The 27,548-nt window shown below is 37.4% G+C and overlaps 1 protein-coding gene across 6 annotated transcripts in view; it reads left to right on the top strand.

Annotated features, from left to right (window-relative positions):
* MARK1 (microtubule affinity regulating kinase 1) overlaps nt 1-27,548 on the top strand; it is a 56,453-nt gene that overhangs the window by 4,085 nt on the left and 24,820 nt on the right. For 5 of the 6 annotated variants that reach the window (XM_053938136.1, XM_053938138.1, XM_053938135.1 and 2 more), the window contains exons 2-6: nt 17,942-18,145; nt 18,724-18,777; nt 25,010-25,058; nt 26,186-26,251; nt 27,206-27,276. In XM_053938136.1, coding sequence (XP_053794111.1) covers nt 17,942-18,145; nt 18,724-18,777; nt 25,010-25,058; nt 26,186-26,251; nt 27,206-27,276 — 444 coding nt within the window. Of the gene's footprint in view, nt 1-17,941; nt 18,146-18,723; nt 18,778-25,009; nt 25,059-25,542; nt 25,618-26,185; nt 26,252-27,205; nt 27,277-27,548 lie in introns of those variants that run through there. The other variant, XM_053938139.1, reaches the window with a different exon arrangement.

Here is a 27,548-nt window from a genome sequence, read left to right as displayed (position 1 = left end):
TAATTTAATCTTTTGAAGGTATTGCTATTATTTGTGAAGGTAATGCTGTTTACTTGTGCTGTGGTTTCACCTGTGTAGCTAAGTTTTAAGGTATTGTTTTGTATTTTTCAAATACCTCAAAGTTGTTTATTTCTGCTGGAGCAATCTGACGTGTTTACAGTGGAAGAAGAAATGAACAAGGCAGGAGTGCTGGATGATAATTCTCGCCAGAGTTGAGGAGGAATGTGGGAATTGTGGTTTGTCTTACCTAGCCAGTGCTATATGAGAATGATTGAGATGTCATGGCAGGGGAAGTTTTAAGAAGGATAAAGCAGTGACCTATGACCATATGATTTGCTTCATTATCATACAAATAATTATAACTTTGACACATTCACACCCATTTGTGGGTTAGCTATGGGACGGTGACATGTCAGGTGCCAGCTCAAGTGGGTGTGGTTAAGGATGCCCTTCTACGAGACAGCTGCATTTTAAAGAGGAAAGAAGTTGAACAGGGCAAGAGATAAGAGGATAGAATGAAATGGTCAAGTTGGGATGATAATGATTATACCATGTTTAATTTCTTTTTTTTTCCTTCTGGATTTTCTTTTGCACAATAAGAGCACATGGTTTTGATTTGGACAGAGGGGGCGTGGGAGAAAGTAGCTGACAAGAATTCTTTCCTTCAGGGCCTTAAGCAGAAGAATGGCCTAATTTCCAAGCCTTATGGGTTCAAGAGTACAGCTGTATCTTTCTTATCCACAGGAGATGGACTTGAGCAGAGTGAAGAATGCCTGAGTTTTTTCCTTGCAAGTTTATTTTCCTTGATCATAAATACACCATTAGGTTCTGTGTTTGTTGAAATGGTAAGAAGAGGGTATGTGCTCCTAATCTTGTTTTGACGGTTTGTTTTCTCTATGCTGACTTTTTCTTGTTATTATTTTGCTTCACATCTGGACTGAGCTCCTATGTTGTGGAGGGAAAACACATGCTGAGCTAGAGCACTATGCATGGAGAGAGCAAGCCTCATTTTGAAGTTAAGTTTCTGTGTGGATCAGAGAGAATAATGGGACAGGCAATACACAAGCCTTTCATTTTCTTTATGTAAAGAGGAATATTTTGGTACTAAGCACTGAAAATGTTCATGGTTCAGTGTTCTTTCTAAGCATCACAAATGAGTGTACAGTGTTAAGGTTCAGAAAGAGTTAATGCAGTTTGCTTGTAGAACTAGTTTCATTTCATACTTCATGGGGTTTTGAGGTTCATAGGTAAACATAAAGTTGGATTGTTTGTGGTTGATGTTCTGAAAACTGTACTTACATGGTCAGTGGACTTAAACACTGAACTAGAACAAGGAGAATATGTTCTGAGAAGACTGACCAGTGGGATCTTTTCTATTGTATATTTCTGATCCTATGGACTTACTGTTTATATAAAGAGAGATTTAAATTTTTTTTTATCTCTGCATTTTAAATGTTTCAACCATCAGTAAAGGCAGGATTTTTTCCCTCATGACACCTGATTACATTTCCAAACTAATGTTTCTACTATAAATGTGTTAAGTTTCTACCATCACAATTGCAGTTGCTCAGCAGAGGAATCTTCTCCAACTTTTAATTGTTATCAGTAATTTAAACATAGAAAAAGTAGTCACTTAATTTTTAAGTGCAGATTCTGTGATTTCTCTAAAATTACATTCTCAATCAGTGATTTGTTGTTGTACTTGTGGAGTTCTTCTTGTTCTCAGAATTTAGATAGACCTGACTGTACTATCTTACTGATGCTTGAGAGAACCTTAAACAGTGTTCCAGTAGAGCAGATTAATTAAGAAACTATCCTGTAAGAAGGAGATGATTTTACAATTAATGTGGAGCTAGAAAACTATAGTGCAACTGAAGCCCTAAGACGGGTTTCTTACAGATTGTCCTACTCACAACTTGAGAGTTTGAGCAAACTTTTCATATGTTGCAATTTCAGAGAGAAAGCATTTTATCACTTCTTTTCAGATTTTATCTTTTAGTAACTTCAGCCTGTCCTTTATTTTAAAATACATGTTTACAGTCTGTGCTGCCCTCCAGGTTAAACATACTACTTGTAAGCTGCTGCAGACAGTGACAAGTTTCAAATTTAGCTTATTTATGTTGTGGTCATGACACCATCTATTTTGTTGTTGTTGTTGGAAACACAATGCTTGCTTTTTGTGGTTGGATTTGTTGTAGTGTTTTTTTAATCTTTCTGGAATTTCAGAATAGGCAAAAAAATTTTGTAAGGATTTCACAATTTTTTTTTCTGGGTCTTGATTCTTGAAAGTTTACTCTGCTTTAGATAGTGGTAAATTAGGAAGAAATGTTTTGCACAGTTGACTATGAAAACAGGAACGTTTCATCAAAACATTCACATTGTTCAGTGTAATGAATATAATGCAAATAAATCTGAGTTTTAATAAAAAGGTCTTTCTCCACATCAGCTACCAAGCCTGGTTAATTGTTAGCATTTCTCTACTTCTTTCACATTGTCAATTAGCTGTTCTTTGGTGTGTTCTCTGTACTCAGTGCTAAACCAAGCTTTAAATTGGGCCAGTTGTGTTTCACGTAAGAATGAATCATCTTTGTTTTTTGTGAATAACTTAGTAAAATAGCAAAATCAAAGGCTTGTTGATATCTCAAGGTCAGTTTGAGACTTCATAGCTGTGTGTGATGATTCAGCTTAGATTGTTTTGGTGAACATCCTAGTGAATCTAAGGTTAAAAATTCCAAGATGATAAGATGGCTGTTGTTTATAAAGTACATTTCCCTGTGACTGTTTCAACTTTTATTTCCTAAGTAGTGACCAATCATGCTGTAGCTATTGTAGGAAAATAGTTGAAGGCAAAAGCATCTGAAACCACACACTGTGCTTGTCATAATCCTGCTTCTTTTTGACCTGAGATGGCAGTTGAAAAAAAGTTTGGTTGGTTGGTTTTGGTGGTGGGGTTTGGTTTGTTGGGGGTTTTTGTTTTCTTTTTTTAACATAAGCATTTTTTTCAGGGATGTCTTTTTGTGTGCTTTCACAGAAAATGGCAACTTCTGCTGAGAGACACATATTCATAGTTGTAGTAGGGTGCTTGTGCAGTTAAATTCAGCTGGGCTGCAGTTAACCTTAAAAGCAAGGAGCCATACATGCTCATGGAGCACTTCCACAACTTAGTGTGTCTAATGATTGATCAATAGTTGTACTTATGTGAAACCCAAAAGCACAGGTTTGTTTAGCATCTCTGTAGAGTGAAAGAACATTACATTATTCTACTATTCTCCATTTTATCAGGACAGCTGATGAGCAGTCACTTCACATTGCTTAGATCCTTGTGGAAAGCAGTCTGTCTTGTCATTCAGGAATGAATGTGTTTGTGGGTTTTCAAGCTCTCCTCTTCTGCTGTTGCATATGGTTTCAGGAAAAAGTAATTTTCCTTTTTTTATCTTGCCGTTCCTATGCATGTGAGATGCCTTAGGTATAGGCTGTGATGTCAAAATGAGATGTGGTCTGTACTCCCCTTGTGTGGTTGGCATCAATGTACCTTACAATTAAGATGACATTCATAGAGAACCCTTCATGGCTATTCAAGATTTAAGTGCTCAGTACAAATGGCTTCTGTCCCTTTGTGTGCAAACTATTTCAGTTAGCAGTGTTTTATAAAAGTGTATGATTTGTTATAGAAACCTAAATATAAAATACAGCAAGACAATGTGTAGTGAAGAAAAGAGTTCTTTCTCTTCACACTTGGCTTCTTCAAAAGCTTGTCAGTATCTCAGAAGGACTCTTACAGTAAGCTTTAGCCGAAGTAATTGTTTATATGTCCCAGATGTATACCCAACCTAAAGGAGCATTGAATGGCCACACACTGATATGTGTATCACAGCCATAATGATTTCTGAGGTAAGGGTTGTTACATGTAATGGAGTTTTATTGAGGTCACAATGAATCAGGTTTGTGACTTCGGAGCAGCCTCTGCCTTGTTCACTGTGACCCTACTGATGTGCTGGGAAGAAGCAGAATAATTATCCTGGTTTTTGTTTAAACACCTGTAGAATTCACAAAAGTAACTGAATATTAATCAAAGCAGAGAATGATGTCCAAAGTTAATATGTATTTCAAGTGATCAAACATAATGAGTCTTGTCCAGCTGAGTTGCAAAACCGTATTTTAAACATACACGGTTGTGATATGTTGAATAATAAGACAGAACTTCACCTCTGATGAAAGCACTTGTGTGGAACATCAGTGTTCATGTAGCTGAACATACAGAGTTACTGGATAGCCCATGGCAATCTTTTACAAAAGCAGATAATGATAATATTACTGGTGACAAAGTCTAATTGCTTTTGTATTATGAAATAAAGTAGTGCGTGGTAACTTTTAAAATCTCAAGCAGACACAGAATTAGGCAGGGTTGTTAGAGAGAAGTGATATCTTTCATTAGACAGATGTGGTTGAAGAAAATAGATAAGATTTGGATAGTAGCAGGGCTTGCTGGAAAGGCTCTTGCCTAAGGTGAGACTTGTGGTAAAACCTGTAGGGCCTCTGCTCTGCTTCTGTAGGAGGGCCTCACTCATGGTGCAGTAAAACACACACCTCCTTGTAAGCAGAGGCTCAGCCTTAGTCACTGGGGTAGAGTACTATTTTAAGCTCTCCTGGAAGCTCCTGGATTCCTCCCTTCCCCACTGTTGGTTCTTATCTTTTTCATCTTAGCCCAATGCTCAAGAAGAAAGTAATAGAAAAATAAGGTAAAACATCTTTTACTTGTCTTCAAGCAGCCCATTTTTTTTTCAGAAGGGAAAAGGCCATTTATTTCTAATCTTAAGGTTGTCACACAGATAATTTCTCTTATTTAGTCCCTCAAAAATGTGAGCAATTTAATTTTAAACCTGGTGCTAGTCTTATAACCTGCCATCACATCAGCTTTATCCTTACATATCCAATATCTGTCTTTCCAAGATTCTGATTGACTCTGTTGATTAATTTGCTGGCTGTTAAAGCCCTGCAATTTGCTATAATCTTTCATTCTGGCTCCCCCCACCCCCCTTGTTTTCTCCCCCATTTTGCTTACTAACGTGCTTTTGTGTTGGAGCTTGGCATACTCATTGCCAGCTTCCTTATGCTTCTCACTCTTTCTGGGACCTTTTCCAGTTTTGCTCATTTAATGACATAAGCAAACCCAATGCAAAGCTTTATAAAAGCCATGTAGTTGTAGTGCCTGTTTATCCTTCAAGTAATACCCTTCTGTATGAATCCCAAGGAGCATTGTAATGTGGGAATAATCTGAATTGTAAAGCTAAAGGGAGTGAAAAAATTTGTTGGTGGACTGGGAAGACCTGTTTCTGTGTTGGGGGCTCTTTCAAATCTTAGCAACAGTGATTATTACTGCTTGAAATATTCATCAGTTAGACCATATTTTCCTCATTCTACCTTTCCTTCCCTCCACTCCAGTAAAGTTACTGGGCTCGGCTTTCTTCTCTCAGATAACAGCAGAGAGTAACCAAAGCTTCATAGTGGTTGCTTAGACAGTACATACAATTTTATCATGTTCTCTAAGAGATTTTCTCTATACACTCAGATATGTGAGGAATTTTTAATGGGTGAGAGTTGCAGAGCTGGAGAAGGGGAGGGTAGGGTGTACTGCAGGCTGTGTAGCAGCAGTGTAAATTACTTGTGCTTAAACAGTAAATATCTGAAATTCCTTTTGAGAGTGCATGCTTGGCTTCAGTCATATGCAAGTATCTTTCTACTTCTTAGATGTTTGTCTTCACTTAAAATAAGTAGAGGCATAGCTCAGAAATTCAGAGAATCTTATGTGTTAAGAGGAGTCTTGTTTTTTGCCATGGAAATTACCTTAGTCTGTGAAATGCTACACTGAACTCTTAGAGAGGATATGGTTGTTTTCCACAAATGGATTACATGTGTAATGTATTTACTCATATCTCATTCCAGATAATATTATTGATTTGAGGTAATATAATTCTTTAAAGCATTTGGGGGTTTATTTAGTAATTTTTTTCCAACAGTAATCTGATTTTCTTCCCCCTGCCATTATAGTAAAGACAATCTACTGGTGGTTAAAAAAAATCAAAGAATGTCTTTACTTGTTGGAGGACTAAAATAGTATTTTTTTCCTCAAGATCAGATTTTTTCCTTAAGATCAGACTCCCAAAGGAATAGTATTTTTAATCATTCAATACAATGAAATTGATACAGAAAATATTAATAATACTGTTCTGAGTAGTCTTTAGCAGACATACCTAGTATAATAGCTTTTCCATTTTGTTTTTCTTTATTTGATATTAAATGAAAGAGACTGGCTGCTTTTTAGACTTCTTTCTTCCAGTGATACACATAAGATGCACATGAACAAAGAAAATTTATGAAAGCCCTTCACAGTGTAACTCTTGCTCCATCTACTGCAGAGTCCAGTGAAATCTTATCCTCAAACCTGGTATGAGCAATGAGGGTTGAGCTAATATAGATGTTGGAATTAGTCAGTGGCAGACATAATTATTATCAGAGAATGTATGCCTCCAGCAGTGTTTGTAGTCAGGATAAGGGAAATCTAATCCCACAGCCTGTGCAAAGTAGACTGATAAAATTGCATTTAAAGGTCTTTTTTAAGAAAGGTATTCTTGCTCATCCAGTGATTGCAGAAGTAAAACATTCATATAAAAGTCAAGTTTGATGTTTCCTAAAAAGTAGACAATAACATTATTATTACTGCTGCTATTGTTACTATTGTTATTATTAGGTTTTTTTGTGTGACCTTTTGTAAATCTTTGTATTTTGGTATTGTGTACAAGCTTTTTCCCCATTGCTCATAAATTAATTTCCTAGTGGTGTGTAACATTACGTTTCAATAGAATTACTTTCAAGTGAGAGGTGTCAAGCTCTCTGGAGTAGTGTAGAAGAGACAAAGTGGACTCCTCTATCCATCTATTTGTTTTCATTACCTTCAGGAAATAATTTCTAACCTGAAGAAGCTGAATTAAATACAACACTTGAGAATTAGATTGGAGTTATGATCAAGGGAAGTGTTAATGGTGCATCAGCCATTTTCCTAATATTGTCTTGATTCAATTGAAGATTAAGTTTGGTAAGTGACAGAGAAAAAGAAGAAAGCAGACTGGGGGACTGCAAAGTTTATTGCCTGGAGTTACACACACACACACAAACACACATAAATATATATATATATATATATATATATATATATATATATATATATTTTTTTTTTTTTTTTTTTTTTTTTTTTTTTTTTAATAGGAGTTAAGTATACCTTCAGATGGCTTCCTACCCTTTCTCCAACACTATTCCTGATTCCGGGTCACCTGTTGGGTCATAGGACAGCAGTAGAAAATGAATAGATTCTATAACTGTTTATTGAACACCTCTTGAGTTTACATTGTGTACTCTTCTGAGGGTCAACAACACGAGAGAAAAATATTTAACACGATAGTTGTCATCCCCAGAGGTTGGGAGCATTCTAGTTAGTTTGGTAAATTAAGGGAAAAAATAGAGTTCCCAATGAGCCTGTGATAATTCAGGGATTGCAATGCTGCATAAAGGGATCTGTGATCATCTCTTCTATCATGCTGTGGCTTTCCTCATCTTTTAAGAGGCAAGGAGCATTTTAGCACTGTGGGTGGGAGAGGGACCTTTGGCACATTGGTGGTGGAAGAGAGAACAAAACATTGCTAGTGGTTCATCCTAAGACCTGGAAAAATTCAGTTGTGTCTATTTGAAATTTGCTTAGGGAAGACTTTTCTTTAAGGTTTCGGGACAAATTCCCAGTTTCCAGTAGGGAGGTTGGTATAATCCCTGTCCCCTGTGACATTGCCCTGACTTTCCCTTCCTTGAGACTGAATCAAATTAATTCCTGTTTTAATATGAGACAGCATCTGATTGGATCAGGCACCTCAGCTGGGGATTTCCAGGCATGCTGCTCTAGTATTATCCAAACTGTTCTGATGTCCAACTTGGGACAGAATTGAGAGTTGCCCCTGCTGACAGTGGGCTGGAGGCTGCTGTTGCTGCTACTGGTTATTTGATGTCTCACCATCTAGATAAAGGAGTCTGAAATGCCCAGTTTGTACAGCCTGCAGGCTGGACTCTTGTGTAAAGTCCATAGCTGGGGATCTGGGCTTCCTCACCCACAGATTGTCAAGGACTCTAGAGAAGGTCATACATCTTATCTTACTGTTGGTTTGACTGCTTATTTTAATGACTGTATTCATTTTGAATACATACTAGGTTTGTTCAAACTTCTAATCAAAGATTATCTGGCTTGTCTTATTAAGGTTTACCTATATATATGTGTACATTATTTCTTGCACATTTTCCTAACTTGTTATTTTAATGGTCTGGGTAAATGCAGTATCTGCTGGTTTTAATATTTTCTTTGCATCCTGTGATTTTTTTTTTCTTTTACTTCCTTAGTAAAATTATGTTACATGGTTTGTTACATTTGTTTTGTTCTTTCTTTTCCTTGTGCTTGGTTTTTACATCTCAGTTACACTCACGTGTGATTTCTGTCCATGGTTTGAATTCAGCACATCTATGTGCTGTATGTGTGTGGTTATCAGTATTCATTATCTACTGTATCACTATGTCTACCAATGTAAAACAGCTAAAGAAATGTATTATGTTTTTCTAGCTATATTACATTATTTGCAAAATCTGTGAGGAATATTGTTGCTGTTCGCTTTTTTCCACATATCAGTTTAACTTCCTAGTTGCATGTATTTCTGGAGTGCTACATTGCAGTCGTTTGTGATCATGAATAATTGAAGACCAAAGGTTAAAACAGGGTGGTTGCACAAGTTTAGGAACAAGGGCCTATGTGGATGTTGTAGTATGAGCTCTGTGAGAAACACACTCTTTGATCATAAGATAGGTACAAGGGCCAGATGCTGTTTGGACAGCTTAAAGTTAAGCATAAATCTTGCAAGGCTGGGAATATATTTGCTAAGTTGAAATGTGGTATAGCATTATCCAGATAAAGGTAAATAATTACTACCGCTCAACTGAGGACATTTTATTTGATCTGTTAATTAACACTTAAGTGAGAAACAAGGTAGAGAGCACCCAGCAGAAGATTCTCTTCATTTTGCTGTTTGAGTTCACCATGTCCTAACCAGTTGATTTGGATACATTGTCATAATCTTGCTCTGCTGTAAAGCATAGTTGGTCTTCTGAAAGCATAAACTTAGTGATGTCCTTATAACTGTATCTACATCTCCCACCATCAGGTGGATGTAGACCATCAGGATAGTAGACTCTGCTAGTCTGTTCTCATGAGACAAAACTCTTGTAACTGAATGCTGCTTGAGTGCAGGCTTGTTGTCTGTGTCAGCTAAGGTGCTTCCTCCTCTTAGGAACGTGTTTTGGTTTTCCTGTGTTAAAGTACGTGTTACTCCTCAGAGTCAACCTTGTGTTTGTGAAAAAAAAAAAAAAGTCTGCAGAATGCTGGGTCTGATGAGATTCTGGCTTAAATATGAAAACTGTATGTCCTTGACAGATGAAGTACATTAGACCCTCTGCAGCTCTGTCTTCTGAGGCAAGACTTGTTATTGACACCAGAAGTCCTTGGCTGCAGAGTGGTGGACCAGCACATATTATCAAGCCTCGGACATGGAGAAAGTAAACTGGTATGCTCTAGTGCAAGAGGTCATGAAAGTGCTCTTCAGGTCAGGAATGATTCCCTGCCCCTTCCTTGAAGGCTCTGTGGAAGGGCTTGAGATAGGCCTTGTTAATCTGTGTAGATCCATGCTTTATAGTCCCCTCTTCTGTCTAGGCAACAAGTTAATTTTGAGAATGACTTCTAGTTATATTTATTTTGTATGTACTATATTGTATGAAGGGAATTGTTAAGATGAGTCTCTGTACTCTTTAGATTAGACTTCCAAGATCTCTAAAAGGAGAGCGTTAAGAGAATATGGGAAAATCATGCTGAACATTGGGTAACGGCATTTGAAACAGAGCTTGATGTGATCCTCAAACATTCTAGAGTCCTTCATTGCCCAAGACAGTTTCTTTTCTAGGACATGTGTGCATCATTTAGTATGTACTGCTATCAGGTTAGGTAATTTAATTGGTCATCTCTTCACTTTTTAGAAGCTGGCTTTGCTTCAGAAAGTTAGTAAGACCTTGAGGTAAAATCATCTAAAATGAGATGGTGATCTGTCTTGATGAATTCATCATTGGATCTACTGGATGAATCCAGTAATCGGTATATAAAGACTTCAGAAATACTCTCCAGCTTGCTGGAGGAGGAACTTTTTCTTTCGTGTAGCAAAGTGTTGAGGTGCTGCTTTGCCCATTCATGTCATCCCTAAAGGGGAGCTTCTTGAGCTTACATTGTGTACTCTTCTGAGGGTAAACAACATGAGTAAGCAGGCCTGTTTACTTGTTTCTGGGATCGTTTTTGTTGGTTTGGGCCTTTTTGTGTTTTAGGGGATTTTTGTTGTTGTGTTGGTTTTGGTTCTTGTCTGAGTCGTGTGTTTTTGCCTTGTTGTGGAATGGGAATAAGTATCTCCTAGCTAAAGTTTCACTACTGGTGTCAATTTGCCTTTGGATTATCAAGAAAAGTAGTGTGATCAATTTTCTTTTCCATGTTCCTGTCCTGATAGTGCAGTTCCACGAGAGTTTAACGTGGAGCTGATGTGATCCTGTCTTCCCAGTGCTGGGTATTGCCTCTTGTCCTTCTGCATGTGCTGCTGCTAGGGAGGTCTCAGGGGGGGGTGCCTGTGCTCAGGGAGCTGGAGGTGACCCTGGCAGCAGAGTTGCAAGGGTTTCTCTGACTCGGCTGCCTGTGCTGTCCGTGTGTCCTGCTGCCCCAGCAGCAGTGAGATTGTAGGTGTGTGTGGGCGTGGGAGCAGTGTTGAATCAGCTTCAGTAGCCATTGTGCCGCATGGGGACTCATCCAGAGTTGTTGTAGGTATGCAGTGGATAAGGAAAAAATGCCCATTTCATAAACTTTGAGAGAAAGAATGAGTTGCAATTCAGAGCCTGGTCCCAATTAGCTGCTGTATCCTTTTCTTCTGTAGGAAAACCTCAGCTGACCCAGAAGAGTGGTTGTTTGATCCTGAGTGTCAGACATGCTTCACACTCTAATCTGGTCGCTCTTTTGTGAGTAAACCTTGCCTCCTGCTGCTGTTTTCCTTGTCTGGAGGCAAGCCTCAGGTTTCAGGATTGCAGTCTCTAGACTGTAGAAACAGCCCTTTCCTCTCAGTTTTGAAGTTGGATATTAAAGCATTTTCTGCTTCTTGAGCCCTGCAAATGCTTGAGGAGCTCCATGTGCTTGACATGATCCTGAACTGTAGGTTGCTTCATGTCTCCCTTCTTTTGCCTTTCATCAGGCCTATTGAAAAATGACCTGGCTGCATCATTTATAAGTGCAATAAAAACTCCTGCCAGTTTCCTTTGCCAGAAGTTTCGCTTTCTGGGTGTGTTCCTGTTCTTGTTTGGTTGGTTCAATTAACAACCAACATTTGCATTTAGTTTTCTTTTTGTTTTACAGGGGATTTTTGAGCAAACTGTGGGTGCTGATCAGAATCAGTAGTGCCCTGCACCTGCCTGTGCCTCCAAGTGCTGGCAGGATGTCCTGGGAGAGATAGGAACACTCACTGGGAGCTCTGTGCTGGCAGGTTTGAAGATCTCATGAAATAAGTCAAAAAAGACTGGTGTGGTTAAACTGTCACCTCCTGAGGAAAGAGCAATGGCTGGCAAGAAATGTTGAAAGAACTCGTCTGTGAAGGGCTGTGTTTAGATGTGTCCAGGAGGCTGCAGGAATAGTTTTGTTCCTTCCTTTCCGTAAGTGCTTTCCTTCAAAAAAATAGTTTTGTGTTAGGTTTCATGCGTGAGGGACATTTCACTTTTCATTTTGACAAGATAGGAAATGTTTTAGTCTTTTGCTTGATAGGGTTGATGGTAGTTTCTAGTACTGTACCAAATGACAAAAATGAGTAAATGAGGACTTTACAAAAACTTTATCCTTTTTTTCCCTCCTTTTGTGGGTTCCACCTGTGGTTTACTGCAGCAGCTTTTAGCTGGCTTGTCTCAGTTTTCATGGGGCTACAGGGAGGGTTCAGTTTTGTGCTAGCAATTAATGGAGATGATATGGGCTGGCTGGCCTGAATTAGCCCTGGAAAATCTTGTTTGTGTATTTGGGATGAGTCAGGAAGGAAAGTGCCAGGTTGAAATAACTGTGCCAATTCTGAGTGAAGTGGAACAAAGGCAGGAAGGCCCTGTTCTGCTGCACCTGCACGCCTGGCCAGGCTGAGGGCTTCAGGCCCAGGGAGAAGAGGAAACATGTTAGCTGAGCTCGGGTTACAAGACCTGATTTCATGCTATGAAGGTATTTGTTTTTCTAAAATGCTTTGGCTCTCATCTTGGGGATGGACCAGCACATTTCTAAGGTTTTTTTTAACCATCAAATAAAAAGGATCTGTAATTCCATGTGATAATGAACTCCACCCTTCCATATGATGTTACTGCAGTGTAAAAAAAAAGGGGGAATGAGCATACTGTATCATGCACAGGATTAATACAGGTTGGTGTAACCATATGAAAATGAGAATTATTCTGAAGATCCTTTATTATGAACTTCTGAAACTCCTTTTAGCTGTGTCTAGTTCTGCACTGGTAGATCATGGAATGTTTTCATTCCTAGATTGCTTCAAGTATGGAGCTGTAAACATTGCATCCTGTGTAGCTTGAGATGAGAAAAACAATTCTGTCTCGAAGTTGGCAAACTTATTTCTGTATGTCTCACATAGATTTGCATATGTTGAGCACTTCAAAGACAAACAAACAACAAAACCGCAAACAAAACAAAAAAAAATCCCAGCAAAACTTCCATGGGGTTTAGATCCCATAGTAACAAGCACAGATTAAGATTTACTCAATGCTCAGTATAAATTTACCTGTCACCCGTGTACATGTCTGCTTTTGTGAAGGGAACACTTTGTCTATTGGCATTGGGGGATTTTATTTCACCTTGTAGTAGAAATGTTTCCCTGTTACCATTGAAGTTGTTTTTGTGAGATAGACAATTTACAACTGGGAGGAAAAAGGAGCAGATAAAAAATAAAATGAGGCAATTTCTATCATGCATTCACAATCTAGTATGCATTTAATTGCTGTTAAGAACTTATGAAAAAAATCATGTGTACATATATTCAGTCTTTTAAATTGCCCCTTCCAAAGCACTTCTTTGCATGTTTGAGAGGAAAAATTAGGTAGTGCTCTAATAGAGCAGAGGTGCTTTAGGAACTGTAGTATGATGTGATAGGTAAGTGTGGCAGGAGTAAAATGTGGTTTTGTGCATTTGTGAGGCTTACCTGGACAAGGAGGGAATCCCCTTCTTCTGCCTCTGACTTTGGGATCAGGTACTATAATCATGTACAGTTTGCATCATACCTGTACCACCTGGATGCTCTTGGCATATGATGCAGAACAAGCTCATATGAACATCTTTGATGGTTTCTACTTTGAGGTTCAACAAGAGCTTTAAAAAAGATGGACTCTTTCAGTTCAGTCTGTTGCTTCAGCAAAAATCTTGCTTGAGGTGGCTTGCTAGAAGCACCTAAGTCCTAAGGACTAGTGACAGAGAGCAATACGACAGCAGCTGGACATCCAGGACAGTATTTCACACCTCTGTCCCCTTTCCTTTCCTGGCATTGTATTTTAAGAAACATCTAATTTTATGTGTTTATTTCTAGAGACTTTATTTTATGCTGGCATAAACTGAATATATCAGGAGTCATGTTTATGTTGTACGACTAAAGGAATGTTTCCCCCTACAATATACATATATTAAGAGCAAAACTGTTGCAGATCAGAGCTATTTAGAAGATGACTTCTCAATCCTTCAGATACCCTCTGTCTGGGCTAGCTATTTTGAAAAATATTTGCATATTTGCAAAATATGACAGCTGTTATAAATGCTCATGTGTATGGCACTTGTTTGGAAATGGTAGGAGTTATGAATATAAAAATTGGCTGCAAGATACATTTGTCCAGGACAGCTTAGAAAATACTGAGTGAGGAAAGTGTGATGATTTGCCTTTGTAGAACTGCATGTGCAGACTTTGCTTGCATGGGCTGGCTCTACCAAGGAATTTGCCTTGTGATAAATCAAGATGGGGAAAATTCAGCACTAAGAGGTTTGTTTAATCAAGTGAGGTGTGTTTGTAGGCAGATAGATGTGTGGAAATTACCCTCTTACTATGAAGGATTAGGGAGGCCTTCAGTGTTGTTTGATTGAGAAAGGCTTTGTGGATTGGTGACTGGAATGGTTTGGAGGGAATTTTTAAGATCAAGCTGTAGCAGCAGTTAATATACGTGATGTTGTAAATTTGATTACAGTGCATAATCCCTGAGAGTTCTACTCCATTGGCTACTAAGTGGCTAAAGGATGCCGACTATGTAAAGTAGTGAAAGCCACACATTGTACCTACTTAGTGGGGTTAGTTCTTCTGCACTTTCTTAAAGATGGTGTGGCCATCAGGTCATCTTGCTTTGGCGAAGTTACCTTGGGTAAGCACAGAAAATGATAGCTTCGAGAAGCAATGGGTCAGGATAACTTTCTTGTGGTCTTACTGCCCTTGGATTTCTGTAACAACCCTGGTGGAATATGTCAGAAGCAGACCTAGTATGGAGCAATAAGTGTTAATCAAGTTCTCTTCTATTGCAATTTAAAATTGAATGTTAGAAATTTTAGAATGTTTTTGAGAATGTTTTTAGAATGTTTTTGAAAAGGTGGATTTTGTTCTGCGTGAGTTATTTTCTTATTTTAAAATACTTGACTAATGTGCAAAATACCTAAATGCGCTAATAAACTGTTTCGACTCTAAGCTTGTTACTGCTTCACCCTATTTTTGTATAAAATTGCATTTTATTTTAAGAAATATCTAATTTTATGTTTATTTGTAGAGATTTTATTTTACACTGACATAAATTGAATATATTGAGTCATGTTTATGATGTACTAGTAAGGTAGTGTTTCCCACTACATTTTATATATATATATATATATATATATATATATATATATATATATATATCAGGGTATCTAGTGAAATAACAGACTCTCTCATTAAAATCCTGTGTGGGAAATGCAGCTTGTTGACTGGAATTGTTTTTGCATGACAGTGAACTTCAAGGAGAGTGTTGGTTTTTACAGCCCCCTTGTTTCCAGCACCCTGAAAAATTTCTCAGAATTCAGAGATTGTTCTACTGAAATGGCATTTTAAGTAGCCACATAGTAGCTGATGCATAATGAATGAATGTATTGTAATGGACCAGAAGGATCTGAAAACTATGTAGCCTGGCCTTCTAGACAGTGTGGATCTTGCATACGTCTGTGAAATTCAGCTTTAGTATTCTTTGGAAATAATCTCTGAAATACTGTTATTTGACCTTGATTTTTATTTTTTTCAACTTCTTAATCTTTTGTTTCAATTTCACTAAATGTTGATTTCTAGAAGTTGATCAGTTTCTACTTCTAATTCCTCTTTACTTTCCAATGATAGCAAGCTGTTTATGTGCAGAAAAGAGGCCTGTTGCAAGCATCATTTTAATTTCATTCAGTGCTGTTCAAATTCAGAAATTGTATATATTTATGTGTAGCTCACAAACCAGGAAATTTGACCTTCTTTATGCCTGTTTTCTATCATCCTTGGGCATAGCTGGAGAGAATGGTTGGTTGACTCTAAAGAGAATCTGTCTGAGAAGGAATAATTAGGAACCATCCAGAGTGGCTTAGTTTTTCTGTCACAAAAGACCAAAATCCAGAATCATCTTGACCATGAACCTTGTTACTCTTTTTTCCTCTTCAGATCTGGTACTGTCATTTTGATTAAATAATGCTTTCCCTGTTCAGTCTGCATTGAAATGATCTATTCTGTGAAGGCGTCTTCCTCTTTGCCCATGGCATTGGTTGAGTCTATCCAACTGTTTCTTGAAGAGATCCCTTCAGGTATCTGCTGGGAGTAGTCTAATCCTGTGAAGTATATGAATGGCAGCTGATATTAGGATTGCTAATCCTAATAGTGAAGATCTAATTCAGTGAGTAAAGAGGCTCAAAGACTTCTAAAACTTGTTTGTGTAGCACGGTGCTGTAGCCCTGGATGGGTTCTAAGTGCAGCTGAAGTATTCATTGTTAGCACCATACAGATACTGGTTTTGCATTTATAGGGGGGACTTTTAGGTGTATTTTTAGGGGAGACTTCTTTGGGCTGTGCATGTGGGGCTGGGGTCCGTTGCTGAAGGAATGTTTCATAGCCTTTTTTGCCTGAAGCTGCCCTTCTGATCTTCTTTTTCAAAGTCCACAGAAAATACTATAATGATGTGCTTCTAAAGAATGAATACTATTACTAGCGTGTTATTTCACAGCTGAATAAATTTGTCTGATACACAGAATCTAAACAAGCCTGGCTTGCTTGGTTCTCCAGTAATTTGGAAAGCAGTTTAGCAGTGGGAGTACAGTAGTATTTTGCAGAAGGACTCATGCAAAGAAAAGACAAACAAAATTATATTTAGGGCTGTTCTCTTGGCGATAGTGAATAATTAATAATGCTGGAGGTGATGTAAGCAGGGTTGTGCTACATTTGGGAAGAACATTCTGGTTGTGGTACACCCCTTGTTTTTTCCGGTTGCATTGCAGCTGTTTGCTCCTTTTCCCAATTCCACTACTGCTTATGTCCTGAAATAATCTTGCCTGGTTCAGTGGGACTGCCTGTAAGCCTGAGTGTTTACAGGAGGGGATTGACTTCAGTCTCCAACAAATGCAGACTGAAACTGGAAGTACTGCTTTAAATTCTGGTTGGATATGAAAATAATTCCATAAGGAATGATGGATGAGATCAGCACAACCCATCATTTGGCTGGGTACAAAGATATCCACTTTTTAATTGAGGCAGTCAGTAATTGGAAAATATTCAGGTAATATTCAGGTGTTTGTTGGTGCTTTATGCTTAGCTGGGAGTAAGCATGCCTTTCTGCTACAAATCTAAAAACTGCTCTGGGAAGACACTCTTTCTACCTCCAGTATTTGCCAGCTTTCAAAGTCTGTAACTTAAAAGATTAGAAGCTAAATTTTACCTGTTAAACATTTGTACCCATCTGCCACTCTTAGAAAGTATTTGAAATACTGAAACACTTAGCACTCCTTTGACATTTTTCATTACTTTGGTTTCTCCTTGGAACAATTCCAAGCCCCATCTGTAACTTGCCCCTTATATACTTGGAAGTTAGAGTACAGAAGCAGATTTCAGTGACTAACATTTAACGTGGGATGATGTGTTGGCATGCATTAAAAATAACTTCCTTTTAGTTCTTCAGACTTTGGAGATTTAAAATATTTTATGCGATCTCACGGGGTTTTAAAGAATAGTTATTTTAAAATAAAGATGTAGTTAGTTGCTACTTGAACAAGAACTTTAAAAGATGCAAATATGTTTTGGGAACAAAGTTTACTTGAAAAAAACCAAAAAGTAATATCATTTGACTGAAGAAAGTTAACAAAAAAAGAGTGAAACCTTGTTTCCAAATATGCCAAGGTACAAATATATTTTGTACAGTGTATTTTTAAAAGACTAAATTTGATTATGATTAGACAAATTTATCTGCAACATAGAGCTATACTGTGTGGTTTGGCATCTTTAAAAAAGTCTGTAATGGATTGTAGATTACTGCCTAGGTATGCAGTTTTGCTTTTGGAGCTGGTAAAAATCTTTCTGCAGACTTTTTCATAAGATACATATCGAACTCTGCCCAAAGGTAGCATTTTCTCCTTAGGCTGCCATCCAGAGTTACCAGTTATATTGTAAAAGCTAAATTAATTACTCCCCTTTACATCTTTTTATACTTGTGGTCTATTCTGTTGCAATTGTCTAAAATCCAAGTAGCTAAATTCCCAACTATTTTGTCTGCCTTGCAGCATACCTCTGTGGATGGATACACTGAACCACACATCCAGCCTATTAAGTCAAGTAGCAGACAAAACATCCCCCGATGTAGGAACTCCATCACATCCACAAATGAAGAGCATCCTCACATTGGAAATTATCGCTTACTGAAAACAATAGGAAAAGGAAATTTTGCCAAAGTGAAGCTGGCAAGGCATGTGCTTACTGGAAGAGAGGTAAGCCTTGAAAAAAAAAAGACTGACAGTCTGATTTGTTTTCTTTAGCTCTCTTTATAATAAGTATTTCTTATAGAGGATGTTTCAGGATATAGAAGAAGTTACCTGACATGCCTGAGTTTACACCTAACTACCTACCCACCCACCCCTTTTTAAAATGCAGCTTCTTGGTGAAAGGATCAAAATGTTTGTTCTGCATCAAATGGTATTTTGGGGCTGGGAAGATATCTGTTCATCCCCAAGCATTTCTGAAACTGAAGAGAAATGTATTGATAGGCAGATTTCATTGATATTGGTGATCTGTTAATAGATAAATCTTGTGTTTTGAGGGCCTGGACAAGATAACCTTGTTCAGTCCAAATGCAGACATGTATAGAACTGATTCCTCAGTGGCAAAGTTCCAGGCTCCTGCTGGTAAATCTTAACAGGTTTGAGAATTTTGCTTGATTAAATGTGTAGAAGTAGACACACATGCATGTTTTGGAGGTGCATCTGTGCTCTTGCTCTCAGAGGTGCAGTATGGTTTTGTTCAAACCTTCTGAGTTTAGTAATTCCTAGCTGTTTGTTTTTTTCCCAAGGTTGCTGTGAAAATAATAGATAAAACCCAGCTGAATCCTACTAGCCTGCAAAAGGTAAGAATAGACCATAATATCTGAAATTCTGTAAACAGTCAAACTGTGATCCTTTATTTACTTGACAAAAATATTTGATCCCCTTATCTTGCTAAACAACGTTTTTGTGTGTGACCTTGGGAGAGCATGGTCTCCCTGCTATAATGTGCACATTCATTTGTCTGAGGGCAGTGACTCCATGTGGTTCCTATCTGAGCTTTGTTGTTTTGCTCTTCCTTCCTCCTCTAGCTTTCCTCTTCGCCAACAGTAACATTTCTTTCCAATTAGGTATACAAACAGTTTGTCTACATGCTAAACCAAGATTTAATGCTGTAAAGGATGGTATTCTTCTTGGATTTTTTCTTTAATGTACTAATTGGGTTTTTTGTGGACTTAGAGTATCAATTTCTATTGCTTTAATGGGTTTTTCTACACTTGTCTTTATACTCTTTCAACTTTAATAAAATATTTGCTGAACTCAGGGGACCTGTGGCAATTACTTTTTGTGCACAGAATTGACAAAATGAGTGAATATAATCAAAGCAGTGTTGTTTATGCCTGTAGATAGAAATTCAGAAGTCTTTCATAGTCATTGTGATAAAGGTTTTATCAAAACCCTGGGGATTTTTGTTTGGTTTGAATTTTTACTATTTAACTCTCTGTATGTTTTGTTGTGGCTAAAGCACAGAAATGTTGTATTGTCCTACTGGGGGATGCCCATTATAAAAATTTGGGGTATTTTTTGTTTACAAATACTAGACTGCTGTTGTCTGTAGCTGTAGAAATGAGAGAAAGAGGCCAGGGCTTATTGCTGTTCATTTATCTCTGGCTGCTGCTACAATTTATTTTATTGTGTAACTTTGGTTATGGGGAGTTGTAAACAGCTTTGCTTTAATTTCTTTTTTTCTTTTATCTCTTTTATACTTTTATTTGCATTCATGTCTCCTTTGTAGTACTGGAGTATGAGTTCTTCTGGATTTTTTTTTAATTCAACCTGCTGTGCAGTCCATGCAGAAGCTTTGCTGTTAAGTCCTATATCCTGTATTAAGCAAATCTCTTTGCTAATATTTGAGCTAGAGAAGAGGGACCTACAGGGGCAGCGTGTGACAGAGCATATTGTGGAAATCCTGTTCTGCTCATGTAGCTTATTTCCTAGCTAGCTTGGTGTTCACACTTGAAGGGCTGGGTTTGTCTCATTGTTGAACAATGAGAAGATAAAATATGTTAAAACTTTCTGGAAAACTAAGCAAGAAAAACTCAGCTTTGGGAAAATAGTTTAAATGTTAAGTTGTATTTCATAGAAAAATACTCAAGAATAATTCAATAAACTATTCCAAGTATAAATAAGACTTCTATAGCATACAAAACATGCTCTCACACTGCACAAATAGTACATAAAATACTGATGCAATAGGACATTGCTGCTATTACTTGTTTTTGTTGAGTGGAAAGCTGGCAACAAGACAAACAGTGTTAGGTACTGTTAGAAGCAGCTTATAGTAGAACTAAGGATAGATGTTTAAATTTAGTGGTTTAACTGGAATTTCATTCTTCAGTAACTTCTAAATGTATTGATCCCATGCATCTTCTGCTCACACTGAAAAATTGGGTAATTTGTTGGTATCATGTTTCCATTTGTAAAATACTGATTATGGTTTTCAGAAAAAATAATCTTTGTTTTGAAGCTTTATGTCTTCAGCTGTGACTGAGTGAATGAACATTGGTTGCCTGAAAGCTCTTAAGTAAACTTAAGCACAATTTTTGCACAGTCACTGAAGCAATTATAAATACAAAGCAAATAAGGGCGAGAGGGTGGTTCATTAGCATGCTTAAGATAATTTCTGTTAGTATTTTAGTGGGTCATTCGTGGATTGTTAGTAAAATCATAAAAATTCTTGTTCTGTTCTATGAAATCAATCACTCTTTTTTTCTTTCTGCACTGAACTATTACATTTTGTTTGTGTTTCTTCTTATACTATTTAGTATCACTGCAATGTGAAGTTTTATGATTTTGTTATCAGGCTTATACTGTACAAAGGGCTGTTAAATGGTTGGGTTTTTTTCTTCAAGAGGCAGTGTTGGGAATGGGAAGCAGTGATAGGAGTATTGTGTTGATAGGGACGTTTATCTAATGAAGGTTTATAGAGGACACTGGAGTATGTTACTGGCACAAAAATACCACTCCTGAGTTTGAACCCGTCTAATTTCTCCTGGTTGAGAGGATGGTCTCTAGAACTTCAAAGCTGATAAATTTTGCAGTTCAGCAAAACTTCTAGATCTTCAATCACTACTGATTATTATTACTCAAGACAAATTTCTGGTTATCTTGGGTGTGGGATCATTTACAAAACCATCCCCTTTCCATTCACCAAAGTATAAAGGATACTGAGTGCAAGTCAGTTTTTCTACAGTACTTGCAACTGACCTAATTAAGTGAAATGAGTCATCATGGCTTCACATGCACCATTCTGTTTTGTAAACAGAAATATTTGAGCACATACTTCACTTGCTGGAAGTGTTACACAAACTGGGTCTGTAGTTAGTCACGGGTATAAAAGCAAAGTGTGTTTCGTTTCTTCTTAGCTCTTCACCAGTGGTTTTCATGCTCTGTTGTATGCACAGGGTACTTCAGACAGAGTTATTTTAGTTTGTGTCATGGCCTAGCATTTGATGGCTTAAGTAAGCTGACCTTGTGAATTTTTAATTTTGCTTTCTTGTCCATGCAATGTGATAGCTTATGTTAATGTCTTAACTTACATTGTATTTCTCACTCCAGGACCTCTACCTCTTTAAATAGAAAACCTATGTTGAATTAAGGGTCCTGCCTTTCTATTTTGTTTTCAGTTTGTTCAGTATATGGTTACCACCCTACCCAGTGAGCATCTGTTTAGAACAGAGCTGGCTTTATTATTGACTTGCAGTCTTGATAGTAACTTACTGTACTGGCTTAGCTTTTTCCACTGTCACTATTGTAATTTCTTTCCAAGTGTAAGTATTTGGGTTTTGTCATAACACAAATTTCTATGAAAATAGCCAGTCTATTTTTTACATGTCTGCTACATTGAAAATTTTGTCTTCTACTGGCTTCACCAGGCATGTTTCTGAAACAGCATTCTGTTCTCTTCTGCAAACTGCTCGTGGAGCAGAAGGTGCTTTTTTTTCACTAATAGGTTTAATTAGGAAATGGGTATTTCAGATATGCCCCTTCTAAGGGTCAGCAAGTTTTTTATTCTTTAAACATGTTTGAAGCCTCTAACTTAAGTTCTTCTGTTGTTGAGGAAAACAGAACAGAAGTAAAGTAGTGTGGAAGATTTGGAATGATTTCACTGTTACCTATTGAGAGCTGTGCTCCTTTTGCCGCATCCTTTCTCAATATCAGTTTAGAAAGTAGAGCAGCTTTCAAGCACATTTTTCAAAGAAGACAAAGCCTTGGTTAACTGAGTATTTTCAGATTAATTGTAGTAACTTAAAAACGTAAATCTTAAACATAGGTGTTAATCTGGCAGCAAGTAGAAATGTTATCAGTGGTGTGGCAGATCTTTGCTTTCTGCAGTTTGTGCCTTGGAATATTAAGCTGGAAGCATGGGAAACAATTTTTCAAGTCTTGTAGCTTTTTTCCTAACTACAAATTTTAGAAACAGAGTACGGTGCTGTCTCTTTCTATAAGTGAAGCTTTTGAGGCTACAGCACCTTTCCAACAAGGAGAATGCTTGTTCAAGAGCTTTTTTTGAATGGTAGCCTTTAAGAATGAAGAGTGGTCCTGTGAATATGTGGTGGGGTGATAAGAGATACATTACTTATACCTTCTGAGAGAGAAGGACACTGCTGCTGAGGAAAATACAAGTGTGTCTGAATTCTGAAAATGTTATTTTTTTGTCAGTAAAATAGATAATAATCCTGCAGCAGGTTGCTTTATCCTCGGAAAACAAACATCGCTTATCCAGATCTTTTTAAGTTTAACAAACTTGGCTTTGTAGGAAATAACTGTGGTCTTTTTGCTTAAATACCTCTATATGCAAAGAGGCGTCTCCTGAGTGTTACTGAGGGGTGTAGTGGCTATTGTTTAAAGGTGTTTATATTTGTAAATACATGGTTATTGGCATTGCAGGTGTTAATGACCAGCGTGCTTCTGCACAGGGAAAGTGTGGGGGAGGAGATTCATCTCAAAGTAGTGCTTCATGGAATGCAGAGTTGCAATATAAAATCATGTCCTTGAATACTGTTAAGGCTTTTATTCAGAAATATTTGTGGAACAAAATTTCTTGTCATTGTAAAATCAATTTGAATTTTAAACCAATTAGAGTCTTAAACCAATTAGCAAACTTCTAAATCTTGTGAGAATATTGAATAGAATAGAATAATGCACTTCTTTTTTTTTTCAATTCCCATGTACTTTACGTTAAATATAATAATGTGAGGGTTGAAATTATTTTCTATAGAAGTCTCATATTTTAATCCAGTTTGTGAAGGTATGAAGGTTCACTGCTGTACCTCTTATACCAGTCTTAAGTTATGAAATATATTTCCAGTCTTTTAGGGAGGAACTGATTTTTCCACATACCTGGTTAGAATCTCTTCTGATGCTGTATCATCCATTAGATTAGATTTGTTAGCTTCTGATTAGTTTATATTGATTTAGCTGAGAAATTTATTCTTGTGCAATAAATTCCAGTACTTGGAAAAACAACAAACACACAGAGAGCATCCTGGTGTGGTGTTTTTTCTTAACAATGGCTGATTTTATGATGAAAAGATACTTGCTCAAGTTAATTCTGGTGCATAATATTGCTTACCCTTGGTTTATGTTTTAGACATAAGCAAACTGCATCTGTTCATATTTGCTCAGAGAAATGCTTTTGTAGTCTTTGCTTCCCTCTGAAATTGTTTTAATGGCAGTTATAAGGCAAATGCATAGTAACTAGTGTGAAGTACTTAAGTAATGCAAGTATACATCTGTAACATTACTTGAGCTGTAGCAATCGTACTTTATCACAAGCTGAGTGCCAATAAGATGTTGCTCTGTGGTTTTAACTTGTAGAATAAATGCAGAATTTTAGAGACATAAAATACACTAAAGTGCTACTCTTTGGGGAGCTGTTCAGTCTCTGGCTTGCATCACTGTACACTTTTGCAATGGTTGCATCTGATCAAATGGGACTAATTTTGGGGTGAGATGTCTCTGCGACATGAGAGAAACAAAACAGCAATACACTTAGTGTGTTGAGCCCAGTTTCTCTCTAAGGAGGACTGTAAAATATTTCTAAAGATGTTTCCAAAATGTCTAGCCATTACACTGAAGAGTTAGCATTTCTTCATTTATTTCAGCATCCTACGTTAGCCCAATAAGGGACCAAAGAGTGTGCAGCACATTAAATAGGGGCTATGCTGTTCAGTTAAACAGTGCAAGCCTATCAGTATTGCCAACCTCAACTACACAGCACTGAACTACATAGGCATTTTTTATTTCTTTCCTTTGAGCCCCTAGGTTAATCTTGATGCACCTCTAATTAATAAAGCCATGAATGGTAGAAATTTAAGATCAACAATTTCTTGTTTCTGCTTAAAAAGAAAAAAAAACTGTGTGAAGTATATATACTAAGGGCTTTAATTTTGTCCATTTGTTTATAATTATGTGATTTGGTGTCATACAGCAGACTTTCAGCAATGATAATCTTCAGGACTTGCAGGGGGAGAGAGGGGGAATCACTGCTGCTTGTGACCAGTGTACAATTTGGTAGTTGTGGGAAAAGCAAACTTGCCTGCTTCACCTGTGTAGAACAGCAGGACTTAGAGGATGTCAGAATTCCTGGTAGCTTATTCCATTTGAACATCTGTGTGTGACTTTTCTCTAGAGCTGCACCTTGTACTTGCACCTGCAGTTTTGATGTGTCCACGGGTAGTTGGCAGAGCTTGCCAGTCACCAGAGAAATCAGAGAGTGAATACTTGTGTGAATAATCTGTAGGATTTGGTCAGTGTGGAACTCCAGAAAGGGCTGTGCAACTTAGTCTTTGCATAAAGCTTAAAAATTAATCTGGTTTTGGTATGTAGTTATTTGCAGTCATTATATTGATTTAATGCATAAGATGTAGATTATGTTTTCTGGAGTTCACTGCACTATATTTTTCTATATTTTATGCTAATGCTACTTTCTATGGCCTTTTCTGTCTTCTTCTTGACATTTAAAATTGCATATCTTGAGTAATTTTTCCCTAATAAACACATTCTAAGGAAATTGTCCTGCTTCCTTGACAGTTGTTTCGAGAAGTACGAATAATGAAGATTCTGAATCATCCCAATATTGGTAGGAGTCCTGCATTTCTGCAGACTTTTTTTTTTTTGTTATACTGTTTACATTTTACTCTATTTGGATGTATTTGAATGTACTGCTGTTAAACTTTTTTTGAAGGTAATAGGGACAGTAAGCATCCAGTAAATGCTTCACTGTCTCCCCTCCTTTATTGACTCCACTTGCATCAAGAATTTTGCTCAGAGGAGGTAAACTGCTCAGTCCAGGAAAGCCTTACACAGAGTAGGAGATGTGAGCTCTCCAGTCTATCAAGTACCCTGACTCCCTTCTTCTATTGAAATTATTCTTGAGACCCAAAAGCATGAGTTTCTTAGGTGAGAGTAGCAGAACTCCATTAGTTCAGTCTAGGAAAGATTCCTGCTGACTGATATTTCCAGAAAATTAGAATTACCAAGTATGTAATTTTCCCTTTCTGCTTTAGTTCTTTCACCTACCCCACAGCTTCAGGGCCCTACTTTGTGATGACAATTCTTCTGGCTGAGGAGGGCTGGACACTCTTGTTCCAGAGACAGTTAATGGTCCTGAATTGGCCAGAGGGCTTGTTGCATACAAGGTATGGACAAGGTGTACAAGTTATTACATGCTAGGCACTCCCTTCTCATCCCTTAAATTGTTTGTTGCTTTTTCAGCATTCATAGCTTCTGCTGTTTTCTGTTTTCTTGGGGGTGGTGGTGGGGGTGTGTTTGTTTTAATTGAGTGGTTTTACTGCCATCTGAGAAAAGTCAGACTTAACATTTCTGGTATCCACTTGGTTTTTAGTTGGTCAGAATCTCGGATTTCTGACTGTGAGCAGTTTGCTAGCAAAACAGGGGAGGTTTGTATGATCTTAAAATAAGTCTGTGTCAAATTAAACACTAATTTCAGCATGAACTCGTTTGTACAGTGTGCATAAACTGAGAAAATTGTGAATTAATATGCTTTATTATCAATTGTGATTTAGAAGTTAATTTTTGGTCTTTTTTCCCCCCTCAAAAGAATGCTAACCTAAAGGATATAAAGTTTCTGTATGATTTAGTGTTATCACTGGCCATAAATTATACTCATTCCATGAGTATAATTGTTTGTTTGTGCTGTGCTTTTACTCCTGGCTACAATCTCTCTCTCATTCATTTTTCTTGCAGTGAAATTATTTGAAGTTATTGAGACTGAAAAGACGTTGTATTTGGTAATGGAATATGCCAGTGGGGGTAAGTGGATTCTGAAATGTGCATTAGGGATAAACTGAAATGCCAGTTATATGCCTAGAAACACTTTAAGGATTTAATGGGTTATTTCAATCTGGCCTTCAGAGCAGTCCCAGCAGACCTCTCAGGGCAGGATTTCTTGATTCTGTTAAGCAGCCTCTTAGGTTTGTGCTTGAGGGTAGTTCCCATTCTGAGGTTCCTGCTGCAGAATCAGGAGATAGTCTGGCACAGATTCTGGCAAAAACTCTTGACTGGTATTTATCCGCTATATTTAGGTAAGCACTGGTGCTTCATTTTATCTTGAAAATGTGTGCCAAAGCACTTGAAGAGGCAGATCCGGGGATTGGGAATCAGTAACACAGGAAGGGGAACCAGCAGGCTCATAGTGAGAGGGATAGTGAGTGCCTGCTTGAGAATCTGCTTAGCATCTCAATGGGAAATGTTTGAATGTGAGAAGAGAATCCAGCACAGCACCAGTGACCAGCTAGGAAAGGCTGCTGTCAGACAGTGCAAAGATGAGGATCTGAAAGGCATTTGAGCAGCTTTATTAGGAAAAGAACAAGAGGGTATAAACAGAAATATTATAAATAGTGTTAAGTGAAGCCACTAGAGATGTGCAGAATAAATCTGGTGCATAAGTTGCCTGATTCCCAATGTGTCTTACACACGATATTAATATTTTTCATGATTGTTTGTTTCACAGGGGTTAAGTAAATTTATTTTAAAAATTGAAGAAGTCTTAGTATGAAGGGTTCCATTTTTACTTCTTAGTTATTATTTGAATGAATGAAATCTAATGTGAAAAGGAATTTTTGTTGGCTGCTTCTATTTCCTTTCCCTTCAAGAAAAGGAGCAGCATGGGGTGTGTGTTGTTTTCAAGTATGTTTTGATAGTGATAGTCAAGTATGTGTGATAGTAAAAACATTAATACTGATGTTTTGTCCTTGTCATGCTCAGGGGAAGTGTTTGACTACCTAGTTGCACATGGAAGAATGAAAGAGAAAGAGGCTCGTTCAAAATTCAGGCAGGTATGAAATTAGCGTGTTCATTCTTTTTTTGTTTCTATTTATGTCATTTTCAGATAGACAGGAGTGTGAGAAAATTTCTTTTACTTAACAAAAAACTCTTTTGATAATGTTTATTAAAGCTGCAGTGGAAAAAAAATCCCAGAAGAGAAAAATACCTGCTTCCTACATACTGTCTAAAAATAGTAAAGTTGTTTTACATTTTCTTTTAGTCGGTGTTCCTAAGAGTCACTTCTTTTATTGTGACTCACTTGAGGTTTAAATCCTTTTCTGAA

Source organism: Vidua chalybeata, chromosome 3, assembly GCF_026979565.1.
Source record: "Vidua chalybeata isolate OUT-0048 chromosome 3, bVidCha1 merged haplotype, whole genome shotgun sequence".
Taxonomy (NCBI): domain Eukaryota; kingdom Metazoa; phylum Chordata; class Aves; order Passeriformes; family Viduidae; genus Vidua; species Vidua chalybeata.
The sequence above is the reverse complement of the archived record's forward strand: the minus strand, read 5'-3'. Positions and strand labels throughout refer to the sequence as shown.